The following is a 17,901-nucleotide window of genomic DNA, read 5'->3' as shown; positions in this document are numbered from 1 at the left end:
TTTTCTCATATTACTGTGGTGCTCTGTTTTACTCACAGTTAGTGCAAATGACTGCACTTAAGTTTTTAAACAGTGAACTGTGCTGTGTAATTGTCATTCTAATAGAATTATTGATACCACACACGCTCTGCAGCCTACTAGCTCAACTACAACATTTAAACTTAAAGGGTACATGCACTATGCAAAGCAGCAGATGAGGGCGTTTTTTCCATTTTGAATTGAGATACAAAGTGTGAATTAAATGTTGTTAAAATGTCTAACTACTGCTTTAATTCAAACCCATACCAATTATTAACGATGGTTGTCTATGTTGTTGTTATTTGAAGAACATGACTTCACGCTTTCCGTCTTCTCTTTTTGTCCTCAAATGCAGCGCTCCAAAATAGCGGTTTATGAGAAAATGTGGTCGTACATGAAATCGGCAGAACCATCAGTGTTCGCCAAGACGACGCCGGACGGAGTTGCCCGGGTACGAAAGTCGAAGGGCAAGTTCGCCTTTCTGCTCGAGTCCACTATGAACGAGTACATAGAGCAGCGGAAGCCATGCGACACCATGAAAGTGGGCGGTAACCTCGACTCTAAGGGCTATGGCGTGGCCACACCCAAAGGCTCTGCATTAAGGTGGGTGGGATAATATAACAATACCCTCCATGTTGTTATAGTATTCCACCTACCCTGATGTCTCCTTTTGTCATTCTCTTCTTCCTCACTCCTTAATTCTTCTTTTGTTTTTCCTCTAACGCTTTAATGAGTGAACAGTATTATGAGTGATTTGACTTGATCACACATGTTCAGCCATTTTTGTTCTGTCCAGTGTATCTTGTTTGTGTCTTTGCTTCTTTCTCTTGAGGTATATTTCTTTTGTAGAATAGTCACCATTTGAATGTTGATATGCACCATCATCCTCTTTCATGCTCTTTCCCCTTCTCAACCTGTTCCCCCCCCCCTCTCTCCTCTCCTGGTTTCTGTGATGCCCTTTTGCATTGCTTCTAATTCAACACTGAAACACACATTTCTGATGAATTTGCTAGTTAAAATGATGCTCTGTCAGTTGTGATGAATGTTAAGCTGCATGCTGGATGTTCCGATTTCTAATTCAACGATGACAGAATATCCCCATCCCGCACACTTCAAGTTACAAGCAATGTGACCCTCCATGCCACCTCTCTAATATTTAACGTTTTCTTTGCTGTAAAAAGTTCTTCTCACCCTCCCACACCAGTGAAATTCTTTACCAATTTGTCCCTCCCGTGCTCCCCTTTATGAACCATTGATATTTATCACTATTCTTCACTATTATTATTCTATATTAGATTTCTCACGGACCTGTTCATTTTCTTACAAGTTATGTTTTATCGTTTCAAGAAATGCTGTTAACCTGGCAGTGTTAAAACTGAATGAGCAAGGCCTCTTGGACAAATTGAAAAACAAATGGTGGTACGACAAGGGAGAGTGCGGCAGCGGGGGAGGTGACTCTAAGGTCAGCCTCAATGTCACCAAAGTCGGGTATCCTAGAACAGAGTAATCGGCAAGGCTGTCGTCACTGACTCTAGATTTTGGACCCAAATTCTTCCTCTATTGTAATGGTGCAAATGTGATCAAATGGGAACCCTTCACTTGGCTAATGGAGCAGAAAAAGATTAGATCAGTGCAGGATTAATAGAAGGTTGATATTGTGTTTGTGACAGACTAGTTGTTGGTGTTTTTTTTTGGCTTGTGGCTATGAAAGACAGACACAAGCTTTCACGCTGTTTTTTATATCTACAGGCCAACATTTGTATTAACATGATCAATATTCTAAAGTTGAAAGATGAATGCACTCTCCAATCAGCCAACTGGGAGTTATAGGCACGGGAAACAGCGTTGTCTTGAGGGGACTAAGCATCAACAGGCAAACGTGAGAATTCTAATGAAAACTAACGGTCCAAACCTTTTTTTTTTTTTTGTCCAACATCCTCTCACTGAAATCCAGCGTAATACTGACAGAAATCTTTGGTTGGTCTTGATCCAAAGGCCAGTCAAAGTCTTTCCATGGCAACCCACGACCTGGTTAACCCTGCAGTTAGTAATGTGCAAGATGTTTGACCAGGGGCTCCATTTGCATTAACATTCAGACAAAGAAGAGGAAGTACATGCTCATGTGCACATGCTTTATAGCATTTAATATCCTTACTTTTACAAGTTTGTAGCTGTGCACATCAGGCTCAGCTCTGCAGAATAGCTGGGACCTTTCATATCAAATCAGCATGTCCTTTAAGGGTGCTATATGTAAGAAATGTGTGATATTAAGGCATAAAATGGTATGTCATCTGAGATTAAGAAAACATGTTAAATTGAAGCCAGTGTATTCACAGTTTAAAATGTCACTGTTTCTGTTTTGATGGTTTGGTCTATTGCATTTTCACACACAAGTTGTCCTACTCTTGGTGGGAAGTGCTGAACATTACCAAACCTCAAAAGCCTCAGTACCCATCTCAAAAACGTCTTCACATAAGAAGAAACAGTGGAGATGTGTTATTGTACCTTGTTGTCTTTTCTCAGTCTGTCCCACACTAGACCATTTTACAAATCTGACTTGATTTAAAACAACATTTTTAACCGATTTTCAATGTCTTTCAGTCTAGACGCAGAACCACACACTTGATCATTTATCAAACGATTCCAGGGATCTCACAGAAACTCACCTTTAAATTCAGAATATAATAGAATATGAACTGAAAGTGTCGTCGTCAGTTAATAGCAGAAGGAATCAACTTGTACACAACATCTCTTTCCTGGTCAACTAATGCCCCAATCACTGTTCAATTGTAAATGTCAAACATACTTACAATTTGAAATCGGGAAGACTCGGATGTATCTGATGGCGTTAAAATCACATCTTTTAATCCCTCACACGACGGGACCAAATATCAAATAATCTGTTCAAATCAGCCTAAAATCAGAAGAGCCAGATCTGGTTCTGCCTTGCAAAACTCTACCAAAAGGGCTCAACATTTATAAGATAAAACAGACAGCGAGACAGTAATGTATGAGGCATAAGCACATCTCCACGTTTTCATATTTTTAAAGTAGACCTATTATACCCTATTTCTCCAAGTTAACCTAGTTCCCTGGTGTCCTAATGAACATGTCTGTGACGTGCTTTGGTCAAAAAACCATAAGGATGAAGCACCACAGCAGTTCAATCACCTGCCAAAACAGCCCTGTTCAGAACGCTCTGTTTAGTAGTATCTCTTTAGGTCCACCTTAAATGTCCACCTTAAAGAAAAAACAAAAAAAGTAAAACGAAGCTTAAGGAACAGGAAATGACATCAGCCACAGAGGCTACTGGGAGCTAACAGCAGTTAGCATTTGGAAAAAGTGATCATTTGCAGGCTCTAGCAGGCACATTGCCGTCATATATAACATGTATCCACTGGACAGATAAATCCTCTGAGGCTGGAAGTTTGTGTAGAACTCTGTGCTGCTCTGTGGAGCCAAGAATAGAACTTTCCGGTTTTTTCGTATACTGTTGCCCTCGTCTGTCTCGTTTGTTTTACGGACAAAGCGGAGCTGTGAGAGACAACAATTCCAGGAATTTAGCGCATTGTGACGTCCCAGTGAGTGTGGAAGTCAACATCGCGTGTTTTATCTCCTGTACTTAGACTGAGGAGGACACACACAAAAACATGAGTCCCACTTTGTTGACTGATAGGACCTCCAGAGTCCCAAATATAAGAATTTAAATGATTAAAAGGTTGATTTTGCATAATATGTCCACTTTAACATAGCTTTCTCCACCGTTATCCTGCTGTAAACTCTTCTTCAGCCAGGTCAATTCCACGTAAGTTACCCTCATTCATTTGAGCAGCGCCACCACGTGGAGACACCAAGTAGCGACGCCTGGCGAGCGAACCAGGAAGGGACTGTTTAATTTAGATCGCCTTCATTTGTTAATTCAAATATCGGTATTGGGTAATATCTGCCCTAACATATTGATTATCGTATTGGGCGAGGAAGGACGATGACATATCACCAAATGAATAGTTTGTCCCACCCCTACCAGTAATCGTTAATGGTTGCTGTCGCACATGTTTTACATATATCACCTTTAAATGAGTGACACTGATGAGGATTTATTTCTATCAAATCTGTAAATGAGGCCCCTGATCTTGTGTTTCAGACGCACCAGGCTCGGTAAAAGCCCGTTCTGTGGATCCGTCTCTGTCTCTGCTCTGCAGCTTGCCTCATGACCACAGCACTCGTGGCATATTGTGAGAGAAGAGACGCAGGCGAAACTTTCTGTTATCAACTGTAGTCATTCATTTCTGAGTGAGCAGAACATGGATACTATCGAGTGGGATAACACTAAGAAGAAGCCGTCTCCTTTCACGAGCTTGATCCCCTCGGTTAGAAATCGAGTCAACGATCAGTGTGATCGCCGTCACGTCTGACTGCCATGTTTCTCTGTTTTTATTTCACTTTCAGAAAACGCACATGTGGGTAATTTAACAATGGAAATATATTGCGTGTAACTACCACTGAGGACACAGTCACAGCAATCACATAAAAACAATGTCATTTCATCATTTGGCTGCTATGATATAAATGAACACATTAGATATTTGTAGAGTATATTTTTAAAAAGGTATTTTTATATGAATATTAAAATATATCGCTTAAATCAAACAAAAACTACAGCCAGGATACTTAAGTCACATGTTTACAGGTATTATTTTTTATTAATTACAGTATTTGCATCATTGTGGGTAATTGATGTAATGTTTTTTACTGTTGTGAGTTATTATGAGGGATTTAAATCCAACTCATGACCTTTATGAGATGAAATGTTTGGATTAAGATTTTTTTTTTTATAAAGAATTTAATGCATAGGTGTTATGTACTCAGATTAGGTTTAAACACATTGTGATGAGAGGGTGAGACACTGACCCAGGAATATTAACTGATGAGGCCAAACTAATCTGCTGAATTAATTTCAAAGTTTCAATAAATACTGTTCTCTTACATGACCACATTTACAAACATAGGGTTGAAAAACCAATCACTTCCCTAAGGGGATGCCTCATTTTAGTATATGAAGTGCTCTTAAACAATACGCTGCAAAGAGAAGATGTACATTATAATTATGTATCTATGGATGTAAAAGTAGCATTATTTTTTATTTATTTAAAACGTATAAGACATTAATGGCACTAAAATGCAATGTAAGCAAAAGTTTGTCTTCGCATGGACGGTCACATGACTTGTTTTGTTCCCAGTGAGTTACTGAACAGCCGATTAAACATTCATACACTGTTAGTAAACGCTAAAGAGGGGGAATTAAACTGAAGTGAGGCTCGCATTAGAAACACAGGACTTAAATAGACAAAAGATATACACACTTCTATTTTTAAATTCATATATATCACTTTGCAATTAGAGACAAGATAGTGTGAAATAAGAGAAAACGTTTGATTGTTTCCCATTCCACACTGTCCCCATGAGTCTAACTCATAATTGTACATAGTTCAACAGATAGATTAATAATAATAAATGTTTAATTTATAGACTTTAGTCATCGAGTTTCCTCTAAAGCTCTTGCTTTAAGTTTTATTTTCAGTTTTTATTTTATTTTCTTTCAGAATATTAGATATTTGTGTCGTAAATTCCTGTATGTTCAAAGTCAAGAGGCTTAAACGTATGGCAAAATGTTCATTTAAATGTCCAGCTAATGATATAAGCATAGTGTTTTGGTGTCTTAGTTATAATTACATATATTATATTATAATAATAATAGTTTAAAAAGGGCGATTGTGGTGTTTCCTCACTGTGAACACTCACTGCAGTATATTATGTAGAAGTGCATGGTCACCACCTGGTGGTGAGCGCCTTTAATATTGATATATGTGTATTTATGCAAGCGTAGGGAAAAGTCATTCAATTAGATTCCTCTTTCCCAGAATTCTGTGCGACATTGTTCACTTGAACCCACTCTTTAAAAATGACAAGTTATTGCAGTTATAGAGATATTTGTTTTATAATTACATTTTTTGACAGTAATTTTATTTAATTAGAAAATAATCTATGAACTACTTCAGTTTATATTTATTATATAAAAATTATTATACTTTGAAGCCTTTCGTAAAATAATAATAATAATAATAATAATATACCCTATGTCATGTTAGTCATTTCTATCAACCCTCATTTAGATATTTTGGATTTGAGTGCTTCATATAATCTTTAATCTGCCTGGTAACACTTTTTATTACAGTGATATCACGATTAATGGTAATACTATAGTAACCATTTTGTAACAGCAAAGTAATAGAATAGTGAAAACTTATTTCTATAGTTATCATCAAGTAATGGTTTGGCAATAAGAATAGACAATGTGTGTGTGGGACATAAGAGAGAATTAATTTCAACGTTATAATCTGCTAAATATCAAGTTAGATGGGGTTTTCTTTGTTTCTTTTTACAAAAGTATAATTTTACCATTTTGTTATTGTACTGTAATGTAAAGTGTTACAGTATTACCATGATACATCTACAGTATTTCATGAATATTAATGAAACAATACATTATTATTATTATATATAATAATAATAATTATTATAATTATTTCTGTAATGGTGATGCCTCCATTAATTTCCAATTTACCCTCCTGTGCTAGTACATTTATTACAATAATAAACATTCATTCATTCATTCATTCATTCATTCATTCATTCATTTATTTATTTATTTATTTATTTATTTATTTATTTATTTATGTATCTATTTATTTATTTATTTATTTATTTATTTATTTATTTAAGTCATCTCAAGAAACACATCCAGTGTTTCATTCCTTTATCGTTTGCGTGGACTTACAGAAAACAAGAGAAAAAAAGACAGCATAACAGTGGTGAATGCAATATATTTGATGCTGTTGAATTACGCACAACGATGATTGTTCTGAAAGGAAATCAGCCTGGAAATTGGGCAGTTGTGAAAATTGAGCATAATGTCTCGCATAACAACCCAAAAAATAGTTGAATTTGGTTGAGACTCTCACATCCCAAATTTTATCTAGCTCATCTTACTGTCAAATACTATAAAATAATGTCTAACATTATGTATAAAATGTGGGGGGGGGGGATCATTATGAGCTCTATATAAAAGGCTGATTTGTGAGACATTACCCTTCAGCGTAGCTGTATTTCAAATTGGACTGCTGTGTTTTGTCTGTTAGTCAAGAAAGGGTTCCTGTTAGATTCACCTCGCTAAACATCAAAACAAGGCTGCACAAACAAATATTTCCTGTCATTCAGCAAAAGCTATGCAGCATCTTCAAATCTTTCCTCTTGTGATCAGTATGTGCCGATTACTCAAAGCGATATAGCTGGGGTCTGGCATGTTAGGGTAGTCATGGATTACAAAAGGTCACATATTTATGTATATCTCTATATATCTATATATATACTGCAGTATTGCTTGCTATCTGTGATGTGTTGGCCAGGACCCTACTCTATCGCTTTGCACAGTATAAAGTAGTTTTTTTTATAAAAAAGAAAGTTGAATAACATAAAATAACATAATAAAATGTTATTTATGTTATTTCCCACGTGAAGAACTCCTGTAAACCTTGCAGTATTGAAACTCAGTGAACAAGGCATCTTAGACAAGCTGAAAAACAAATGGTGGTACGATAAGGGTGAATGTGGAACCAAGGACTCTGGAAGTAAGGTCAGTCGCTGCAGGTCTTTTTATACTGATTGAAAAAATGCATTTTGACCTTAACTGTTCATATGCAAACATCGACAGGACACATTTGAATCACAACATCTTAATACTTGCTTATCTGCTCTCAGAAGAAAAAAAAAACATGTAAGACATTAAAAATGTTGCTTTACACATAGTCCCAATTTATTTACACTCCTCACAATTCATGACATTACCGTGACTTTTTTTTAAAATGCTAGACAATTCAGGATTTGTAAAAATTGAAGCATGATTACACCCCCATTTTATCCATACCATAAATTTGAAGAAAAAAAAAAAGAAAAAGTTGAGTCATAGAATTGAAACCATTATACTGCTATTTTGTCATATTGAAATTTAGTTTATTGGTGTTCTTATTCATTTGTATGCAAACTGCATCGGTTAAGTCGAGCAGCCGTAGTTTCCCCAAAGGCGTCCTCACGCTGACAAAGTCCAAACTGACCTTTAAATACCATCTGAGCACAAAGTGGTCGGATGGTATTTACTAGTCATGTCTCATAGATGGAGTGTCAGAGTCAGGAGCATTTTCTTACACATTTAATCACATGACTGAATTCCAGGTACAAAGAGTCCACTTATCTGCCTTCAAGTTCATAAAACGTCCCACAGGTTTAGAGTGCAAATGGTAAAACTCACATAAATGAATTTCAATATTACTGTTTGGCTTTTAATAGCAGCAAAATGGTTCAGTTCTCCTTCCACGGCTTGCCACTTTGATTGTACAAATGCAGTGTGTTGAGGTTTGAGCAGCTTACAGTTTGATAGGGAATTGAGGCTTTTAATCTGTAGACCTGTACGACCACGACCACCTTCCGTGAGAGGTGATCTCGTAAAGAGACCATGAAGCAGGAGAGACAACTCTCTACATTCACCTTACCAGCTCTTAAGTTAGAGTTAAGCAGGATTTAGACACATTTTTTTTATTTATTCTAATTCATCCAACTCTTAATTAGCAGCTACATCTCAGAGGGTTTGTTTACATTACTATAAATCTATCAGAGTTTGTGTAGGGTTTACTGCATGTTAGTGTAGGCACAGGCTACATGTTGTTTAAGGTGAGCCTCACAATGCCACTTCAAAAAAGTCTTAACGGTGGTCTTTACCTCCCCCAGGACAAGACAAGTGCATTAAGCCTGAGCAACGTGGCAGGAGTCTTCTATATTCTGGTAGGAGGGCTTGGCCTTGCTATGACCGTGGCTCTGATAGAGTTCTGCTATAAGTCACGACAAGAAACTAAAAAACTCAAGCTGGAGAAAAATGCTCAAAACTTTAAGCCGGCCCCTCCAGTAAACAGCCAGAATTTTGCCACGTACCGTGAAGGCTACAATGTGTACGGGACAGAGAGCGTTAAAATCTAGAAGGTAAGTCTTTGTTGCCTTTAATTCAAATGTGCCAATATTATGGATGCACGATATATTTCACTTTTTGCTCATTTCTGATATGCCGATATACAGTACAGAGGTAATTTAGCGTCTTCTGCAGTGAAACTAACGTAATATTTAGCAACAGATGAAGATATAGTCTTCTTATCCTTTAAGGTACTACTCAACCATTTGGTCGACCACACTTTAAGTCACTATATCTCAGTGAAAAATGCATCAAGCTGAACTCACTTAATGTGACTGAATGTTGTACTTTATGAATTATGCAAACCAGGTTTATTATGAACAGACGACTCAACCGTTTGGTAGAGGCCTGTATCTGAAATACTGTAGGGTCTAATTAAAAAAAAAAAAAAAAAAAAGTTGATTGTCATTATGGTTATCATAAGAAAAGAAAATAATAAAAAAATGCAAAGAAATCATTTAAAATAAAAATGTCAAAAAAAAAAAACAGTTATAGAGGGCACCAGCAGATCTGATTAATAATGAATACATCTTACATCAATATTGACACTGATATCAACATTACATAGATTATCTCAATGCACTTTATATAGTAACCATAGCAACTGTTGTGTTTGTTATTGTATTGTTGTTCATACACACACAAAGGAAAGGGGAGGGGCCCAGATTACACACAACCACAGACTGGATGACATATCTGACTCCTCCCACTGAATAATATACTCTGGCCAAATTGTTTATTCACCATCTTTTCATTTATTATATTTTTTTTTTATCCATAATGCTATATAAAGATGTGACTAAAATCACAAAGAAATGTGTTCATTTATATTTTAATAATTTTACATAAGACATAAGTTACCAAAAATGTTGTATCATTCAGTCCTACTGATTTATTTTGAAGTGTTTTGAGGGGCAGCCTTCATCCGTCTTGTCATTGCAGTATCTCATGATTTTAAAATACCCGTTTTTCCACTTTAACCGTCCTGTTGACAGCAGGACGGTTAAAGTTTTTAACAGCAGTTTTTTTCGCTGCAGTTTTTAACAGCAGCGAAAACCTTAAATGTTGGGTTTTCTTTTCCGAAAGTGACCCAAACAATACAAAAAAGGGAAATATTGCCTTTATTCATATTTCTTGTCTTGGGTAGTTAAAATCAACATACACAGATACACAAAAAACACACTGGTGACTAATCTTAGATAGAATGAAAACTTACTTGTGCGGGTGTACAATTTTTTTTTATTTAACCTTTATTTAACCAGGAAGGTCCCATTGAGATTAAGAACCTCTTTTTCAAGGGAGTCCATCACTCTTCCATCATTTCATTGGCCTAAGTATAGCAAGTAAGTTCTGTCCACCAAAGGACTGTAAAACACATACTGTGTGCCGCAAATGTGAGAAATATTCCCCCTAAAACGTACACTGGACCTTCACATTTGCATCCACCAGTCATTTAATTCCAATTGTTCTTATTTCCAAATGTCTTGGCCCTGCAGAGATCAATTTCCTGGTGCATCTGGATGGAAAAAGCCACTCTGTGTGATCCCGACACCTTGAGGCTGGCATCCTGGAGACAGCAGCCTTCCTCCTCATCAGCTTGGGACACAAGCCTAAAGTTAAAACGTGCTCATTTTGGTTTGTGAGAGCCGTCACACTAACAGAGGGCAATGACACAGCAGGGCTTTTGCTTCTGGAAACATGGGATTTGCCTCTTGTAGTGCCTTATGGAGCATTTCAGCATCATGGCAATGCATTTACAATTTGACTCGCAACAACAACAACAACAACAACAAATAAAACAATCCATGGAACTGTGGCAACATGTTGCTTCAAATGACAATTAGATGAACTGTTATTATGTGATATTTTTTTTCTATTTTGAAGAAGAAGAAGACCCAGGATTTGCGATGAGAACACCGTGGAGTCACTGGAATTCTTTAAACACATATTTTTGTGGTGAAATGTTGAGTTGGATAAATATATTTAGTGAAGTAAAAGTCATTTTCTTGTTTTAATCTAAGACTATTTTCAGTGTCATACTATTTAGGACAAGCATCCATCAGTAAGGATATAGGTATCAATAAAACAGAGATTTTGCCCCAGGTTTCACTCAGAAGATATCAATAATAGGAAACTAGTGGTCATCTGAAAATGCGTAGGTGGTGTTAACTTTTAAAGCCTGTTGGACTTCATGTACAACTGTTCACTTAGATGCTTGTTTTAAATCAGCTTGTCTTGACTGCCACAATTTTTGAAACAAGACAGGTTTTTTATTGAAATGAGGTCCGCTCTTAATCACTCTGTGCCATATTTTTGAACTCGGACAATTTAGAAACCGACCAGCCCATTTTTAACGTAACATATTGAGATGGTTTTAACGGTCAGTTTACACTCTGTGCTCACACTTGGAGACATTCTCGTGTAAATGCGGCGTCTGCAGCTCTGAATCTCAAAAGGTTGTTTTTTTTTACGCCATAGCTACGTTGGTTGTGCTGAGCTTTCTGTGCCCACGTGTTAAGCCGAAAATGAGCTGGTGAATTGTACATCGAGGGAAGTGCTACGAATGAAACATTTGTCTGTTTGTATAAGTGAACTTTTTATAAACTGGAGGAAAACCGTAAAACAAAACAAAAAAAAAATGCTATACCACGTATGACATCATATGTTTCAGTATATCAGGCTTTCTCATCCTTTTTGTTCCCAGATTAAGTGCATGTGAATTTGATGATCGTTTTACAAAACTGCAGATCAAAATGGATCCTGGTTTATTGTCCAGTAATGACATTCGTGTTCATTTTCATTTATTTTTTAATTTCCCCCCAGTTCATTTGTAAAAGTACCTCAGCCATGAGAGTTGCATGTATGGACACAATGAACCTCTGTGTGGAGGTCATGTACAGAGGATTTTATTACATTTCCTTAATAAAGACGGTTTGTATTTATTTTTTTGTTTCACGTCTTGCTTTTGTACAGTTTACTTACAGCGTGGACAAACGTGGTAACTGCTGCTTAAAAATGATCCACACATTTCTTAGATGTTCGGTTAACGCTCTGTTCACACCTGTTGTTAACATCCGATCACAGGTGTTCAGATTACACCTGCTGCTAATGCTAATGCTAATGTGACGTCACTGCTGCACGGTAAACGCACACCTTTCATTTAATTTCTCTTCACATACAAATGATGTTGTTTTCTACTTGTTACAGAAAGACAAAGAATCCAGGAAATGTTGAAGCTATTACTGTCTCGATTAATCGAGTGCTTGTCCAGAAAATGTATGAAAAATGTTGATTAGTGTTTCTCAAACGTGCAAATGATTATTCTTATTATTATTATACCCTATTACCCCAAGTTAATCTAGTTCCTGATTTTTTTTAATAATTAATATTTTAATATTTAATTATTTAAAGAAAGAAAACACCTCACAATACGATTACTATATTTGCCAAATCATACAAAGCGATATACTGACAGCTCTAGTGAAACTGAGCACCATCTAGTGGACTGAAATGTTAATGTATTTGGGAGGAATGAGCTTGCCTTGCTGGTGCTCGCTGAAATTTTTTAATGTCAACAAGACATGAGAAAAGCAAATATGTTAAAGAATGTCATAGTTTAGCATGTGGTCCAAAAAGTAAAAAAAAGAAATCTAAAAAGTCCCAAAAAAAAATTCAAAAATTTGACCAAAACGTCATACTATAGCATGTCGTCCAAAATTTGATGGAAACGTCATAGCATGTCGTACAGAATTTGACCAAAACGTCATACCATAGCATGTTATACCAAATTTGACCAAAAAAAGTTTTAAAAAAGGCCCAAATTTGACCAAAACCCCATACTATAGCATGTCGTATAGAATTTGACCAAAAAAAGTAACAAATAATTATTTTGTCTCAAATTTGACCAAAACGTCATACAATAGCATGTTGTCCAAAATTTGACCACAAAAAGTAAAAAAAAACTTTTTGGAAGATTGTTGCATGTTTGACTTTACGTGTTTGTTCTTTAAACAGAAAATGTGTCAAACTAAATGTTGTTGGGTACATAAGGTAATTTCTTCTCAAACTGCCGTCACTGTACGAACGTTCACTCGTGTACGAATTTTTTACAGCGCTCTTAACAATCGTATCAAAAACAAAGACATTTTTGTTTGATTTTTGTTGCAGGTGTGAGTTAAATAACTTAGATTCTCTTTCGTTCATACCCTGCTCGTTTTACACCAAAAAAGTTGTGTTAATCAAGAAATAAACACAAGCTACTCATTTATTATGTTGCGAGTACAATAATGTATTTTTTCCTGATTCCGGTTATTTATTTAAATAAACACTGCATTGAAAAAGCCAGAAATACACAATAAGAGTGTAAACTGAGAACATGTTTCTTTATAACATATGATAAATTCTTGCAATAGGTCTTTTTAAAGGATTTAAATGAGATGAATATGAACAATAATAACAAGAATCTTATTTTTTTAACTTTGAAACACATCTGAACTTTAATTCCATACGTCTAATTTCTACATAAAAGTGATCAAAGTTTTTTGCAGCGTTGAATTAAAACCATTTGTAATTGGTGTTTAAATGTGACTTTGTGTTTCTTTCTCATTTCTCAGATGAAGATCACTGTAAACTGACCACATTCATTTCAAAAGCTGTATTTTGGAATAAAAAGTCTTATCCTTTCTACACAGTGAATGAATTATTTCAACAATAACATACATTTACAATATAGTGATAAATAGAGTTTGTATTGTTTTTTTTAGAAGTAGTTTTAGTATGAAAGAAAAGAAGAACGTGAGGTCACGTGGAGGAAAGGCCACGCCCACCGGCGGCCAGGTATCACAGGTGACGTAAATGAGCAGGTGATTAACCCAACCACTCACACCTGTGTGTGTGTGTGTATATAACTCAACTCCTTCAAATGCTTCATTCTCTACTTCAACCTCCTCAGTGAATCATCACCTGAGCCTGAACTGAAGGTAAAGTAAAAAAATGTCAGTCGATCCTTTTGTCTTGAATCTTGTTCACATTTGAACGCGTTGTTTCTTACTAACGTGTCTTTGTTTTTTCTCTTTTTTACAGACTCAGCGACTGAAATACTGCTCATCCACCCGCCGTGATGTCTGTTCGGTGAGAGCCAGAAACCAAACCCTGTTCAGATTTCTGCCATTTTTGTGAAATAACACTTTAGTAAGTGACTTTCTTTCCAAAAACCTCGTATCTAGGACTTGTTCAGGCTCCGTTGGATCAAGCTGAACAATTCGTCTCATCGACATTTGCGAAACAATCCCACCTTTTACTAACATTTTAACTTTTATTACTCTCATCTCTTAACAGGTTCCGTGAGCATGACAAACCAGTCCAAACTCCAGCGGGAAGGAGGTGTGTATAATGACTTTTGATAGAAAACTAGTGGAATTACTTTTGTGTACGAGTGTTTTTTGCCATCACTTGGACAAGGAACAGACTGCACACAGGTGAGAGTGGACACAGCACATACTTTGCTTTTGTTGATTTATTCTTTGTATTTTTATACTTGTTCTTAAGCTTTGTGTTTTGTTAAACGTCTTCTCTTTGATCTGTTTCAGAATCCTGGTTAAACTGAGGACAGTGATGCACAAAGTCCACCATTCACCTCTAGCTCCAGGTAATCACAGCATTGTCTGCATGTTTCCTTCGTTCTAATCACGTTAGCTGTCATAATGGAATGTTCTCTGACCATTTTGTTTTTTACTCTCTCACAGGTTTCAGAAGCTCCATCCTGTCACTGCAGCAGACTTTCAACAGGTTTTTTTTTTTTCCCCCCCCATGTGCTCACTTGTTCACAGCAATGGTAGCAAAACTTACTCCCTGCACCATTTTCCACAGAGAAATGGTTGTTTTTACATCATGGCACATGGGCGTTAAGCCACTGCTGCCTTGAATAGTGACTTAAATGTTTGGGATTCCCTTAACATAATTAAATCACCATTTAATAATGTTCAGGTTAATACAGGCAAAGTTACATTTCCTCTATTTATGTATTTGTCTTTCTCTCATTCAGGTGCTAAAAAATGATCCTCAAGAGAGAAAATCCAGGCCAATGGATGTGAAGCAGAAAGTACATTTATTCAAGTCCATGCAGCTTGAGGTACGAGCTGCACCACGTAGCTTTTTTTTTTAATGTCACATTCTCCTCTTGCACTTTCTTAAACGTGCATTTCTTCTTCAGGATACTTTTCCTGCAGCCGTGGAAGCTTGGATAACAATCTGCCAGAGAAGCAGGTAAATCCCATCCACTGTTCTGTTTGACCACAAGATGGCGCCAGAGGACAGACTTTAACCTTTTTTCTGTATTGGCCTTTTACAAAAAATGTCTTGTCTTTATTTCAGACTCTGGGGATGTCTGAAGGAGTCATGCAGGAAGTGAACCCTCAAGTAATCTGCACAGGTACAATTTAATGGAAACTGTTTGCAGTTGTGTTGAATAAACATATGCTCAAAGGCATTTAAACAAAGTTACTTGTTGGTGTTTGATTTGAGGTCAAGCGTGTTGCTTTTATTTAATCTGAACTATTTTTCACTCACTACCATAGTGCTTCCTGTTAGCCACATTCATGCAGCAAGCTGCTAATCTGGAAGTCATTGAGCGTTGAATACTTGTTCTAATGCTGTAAGCTAACATCTGAAGATGTCATTTTTAAATGTCTTCCATTGTCCCCTTGCTAAACTTAGTAACCGACTAAAAGTTTGGTTAAAATTGCCTCAAGGTGTATCAAGCTTTAATTGTGTTGCATCTCCTTGACTCCGGTGTAACTTCAAGTGCTTTAGGAATTGTCCTTCCTGTTACCCACAATGCTTTTAGCTTTGAGTCATTCACACAACAAGCTGCTAATTAGGAAGACCTTGATCTTAATACTTGTGCTAATGTTGCTGGCTAACATCTGAAGAAAGTCAAAGTTGTTTAAATGCAGACTTATTGTGAACACTCAGCCCTATGTTGACTGTCATTGTCTCACATGGACTGTGTTTAAATTACAATGGTACATTTGTCTCGGTTGTCTTCTGCAGGATGCTGTTGAGATGATGCTCCACTTGGCTGAAGAACCAGAAGTTCCTTGAAGAGACAACTGTGCACCATCATGTGAGTATGTTGTGTTGCAGCATGTCACCACTTCAGTGGTGTTTGTGTTGAAGTTGTTGTGCTTTGTCTTCCAGAATGAAGATGGACTCTTGCAACAATTGTTTCCAACCTGTAGTAAGAAATCTGGCCAACCCCTCTTTCACTCCCTAGTTTAGTCTGCACCAGTTTTGTGTCTATTTGCTGCCATTTGGAAGAAGAGTGTTCAAGAATCCCTCGAGCACTCGTTTTCCAGAGAGAAACGTGCATTTAGATAGTGCAATGCAGGAATTGTTGTGTTTCAAAATAAAAACTTGAACTGTACTTTGTTTCAAATTGTTTTTCAAACATACAATTTTCTTTATTCCATGAGGAAGTTTATATAAATACAAACTATACATTATAAGTAAAACATTTACAAAAGTACATTCAATGAACCAGTGTTCACTGGAGCTAAGAATACATTATAACAAAGTACAACAACCAGAGGAGCTGCTGAAAGAAGTTAAACACAACAAAGTTAAAACATTACAAACAATGAAATGGTAAAGTTACACATTTACAAGTACTAACAAAGTCAATGACTGAGTTAAAAAAAAAAAACTGGAGCTACAGAGCTAGTGTCAGTCAACAGAACACAGATTATCAGCTGAGACAACAAAGAAAATGCTCAAAGTTTAATCTCAAACTAACATTTGTAAACTTCCAGAGACATCTTCTGTAACTGTCAGTGATCGTAGTAACGCACAACTTCAGTGATAAGACTACACCACCTCTGAAGTTGTGTCACTACGATCACTGACAGTCACTGAAGATGTCAAAGTTTACAACTGTTAGTTTGAGGTTAAACTTTGTCTTCTCAGCTGATAATCTGTGTTCACCTGCTGACAGACACAAGTTCACTAAACCAAATCAATATATCTAAGAAAATAAAAAAAATGGACTTTTATCACAAAATATTACCAATGGGAAAGGTTTGTCATTACTTCTTAGCTTTATTTAGAAAAACAAATGACACTACAACAGTAAAAATGTGCATTAGTTTATGGAGATGTAGTGAAGCGAGGAAGAACAGAGTTTCTTCTCCACTGTTTGACTACATCTCCACGCTCATGGAGCACACTAAACACACTCTGGTGAATTCGAATGGACGTGAATACTCATCGTCTCAGAGCGTTTGGAGAAGATGATGGACGTCTCCAGTTTCTGCAGAAGAGAAGACATGACGTGGTTTTTCACATGTCAAGTACAAAGATCAGAACAGGCTCCATACATCTGTGTCATAGTTTAGAGGCACACATTGAAAATAATGTATCAGTTTATATAGATTTAACATAAGCCACAGGGTTAGAGGTCTATTAGGTCACACCTTTGTATGTTTTATTCATTTATCTCTGATGTACAGCGCTATGTTTCAGCTCTTGTTGTTTTTAAATTGGACTGGATTAGATTAGACAGACACCTGTTCTGCACAGGAAAAACTGACCCTAACCCAGGATTATCTAAATTTGACGTTTATTTTATTATGTTAAATTTATTATAACAGCAGCATTATTTTCAAAAGACGAGATTATTAAAATAAAATTAAAGGAGATGCTATATTGAAAGATTAGTTTAATAATTTGATTTGCCAGATTAAGCAGGAGAATACAAACTTAGATCATTTTGTTTTTAATGTTAATAAAAATAGGAATTTGATGTTTCTTTG

At 36.4% G+C, this 17,901-nt stretch overlaps 1 protein-coding gene across 2 annotated transcripts in view; it reads left to right on the top strand.

Moving 5' to 3' along the window:
- Positions 1-9,105, top strand: part of LOC310927906 (glutamate receptor 3-like) — a gene marked incomplete at both ends in the record, with an annotated part of 73,576 nt that extends 64,471 nt beyond the window's left edge. The window contains 3 exons of one of the 2 annotated variants that reach the window (XM_083890319.1): positions 374-621; positions 7,597-7,711; positions 8,860-9,105. In XM_083890319.1, coding sequence (XP_083746445.1) covers positions 374-621; positions 7,597-7,711; positions 8,860-9,105 — 609 coding nt within the window. Of the gene's footprint in view, positions 1-373; positions 622-1,365; positions 1,481-7,596; positions 7,712-8,859 lie in introns of both variants that reach the window. The other variant, XM_083890318.1, reaches the window with a different exon arrangement.
- Positions 9,106-17,901: the final 8,796 nt, after the last annotated feature.

Source organism: Microchirus variegatus, assembly GCF_963457635.1.
Source record: "Microchirus variegatus genome assembly, chromosome: 5".
In the NCBI taxonomy this organism is placed as follows: Eukaryota; Metazoa; Chordata; class Actinopteri; order Pleuronectiformes; family Soleidae; genus Microchirus; species Microchirus variegatus.
The sequence above is the reverse complement of the archived record's forward strand: the minus strand, read 5'-3'. Positions and strand labels throughout refer to the sequence as shown.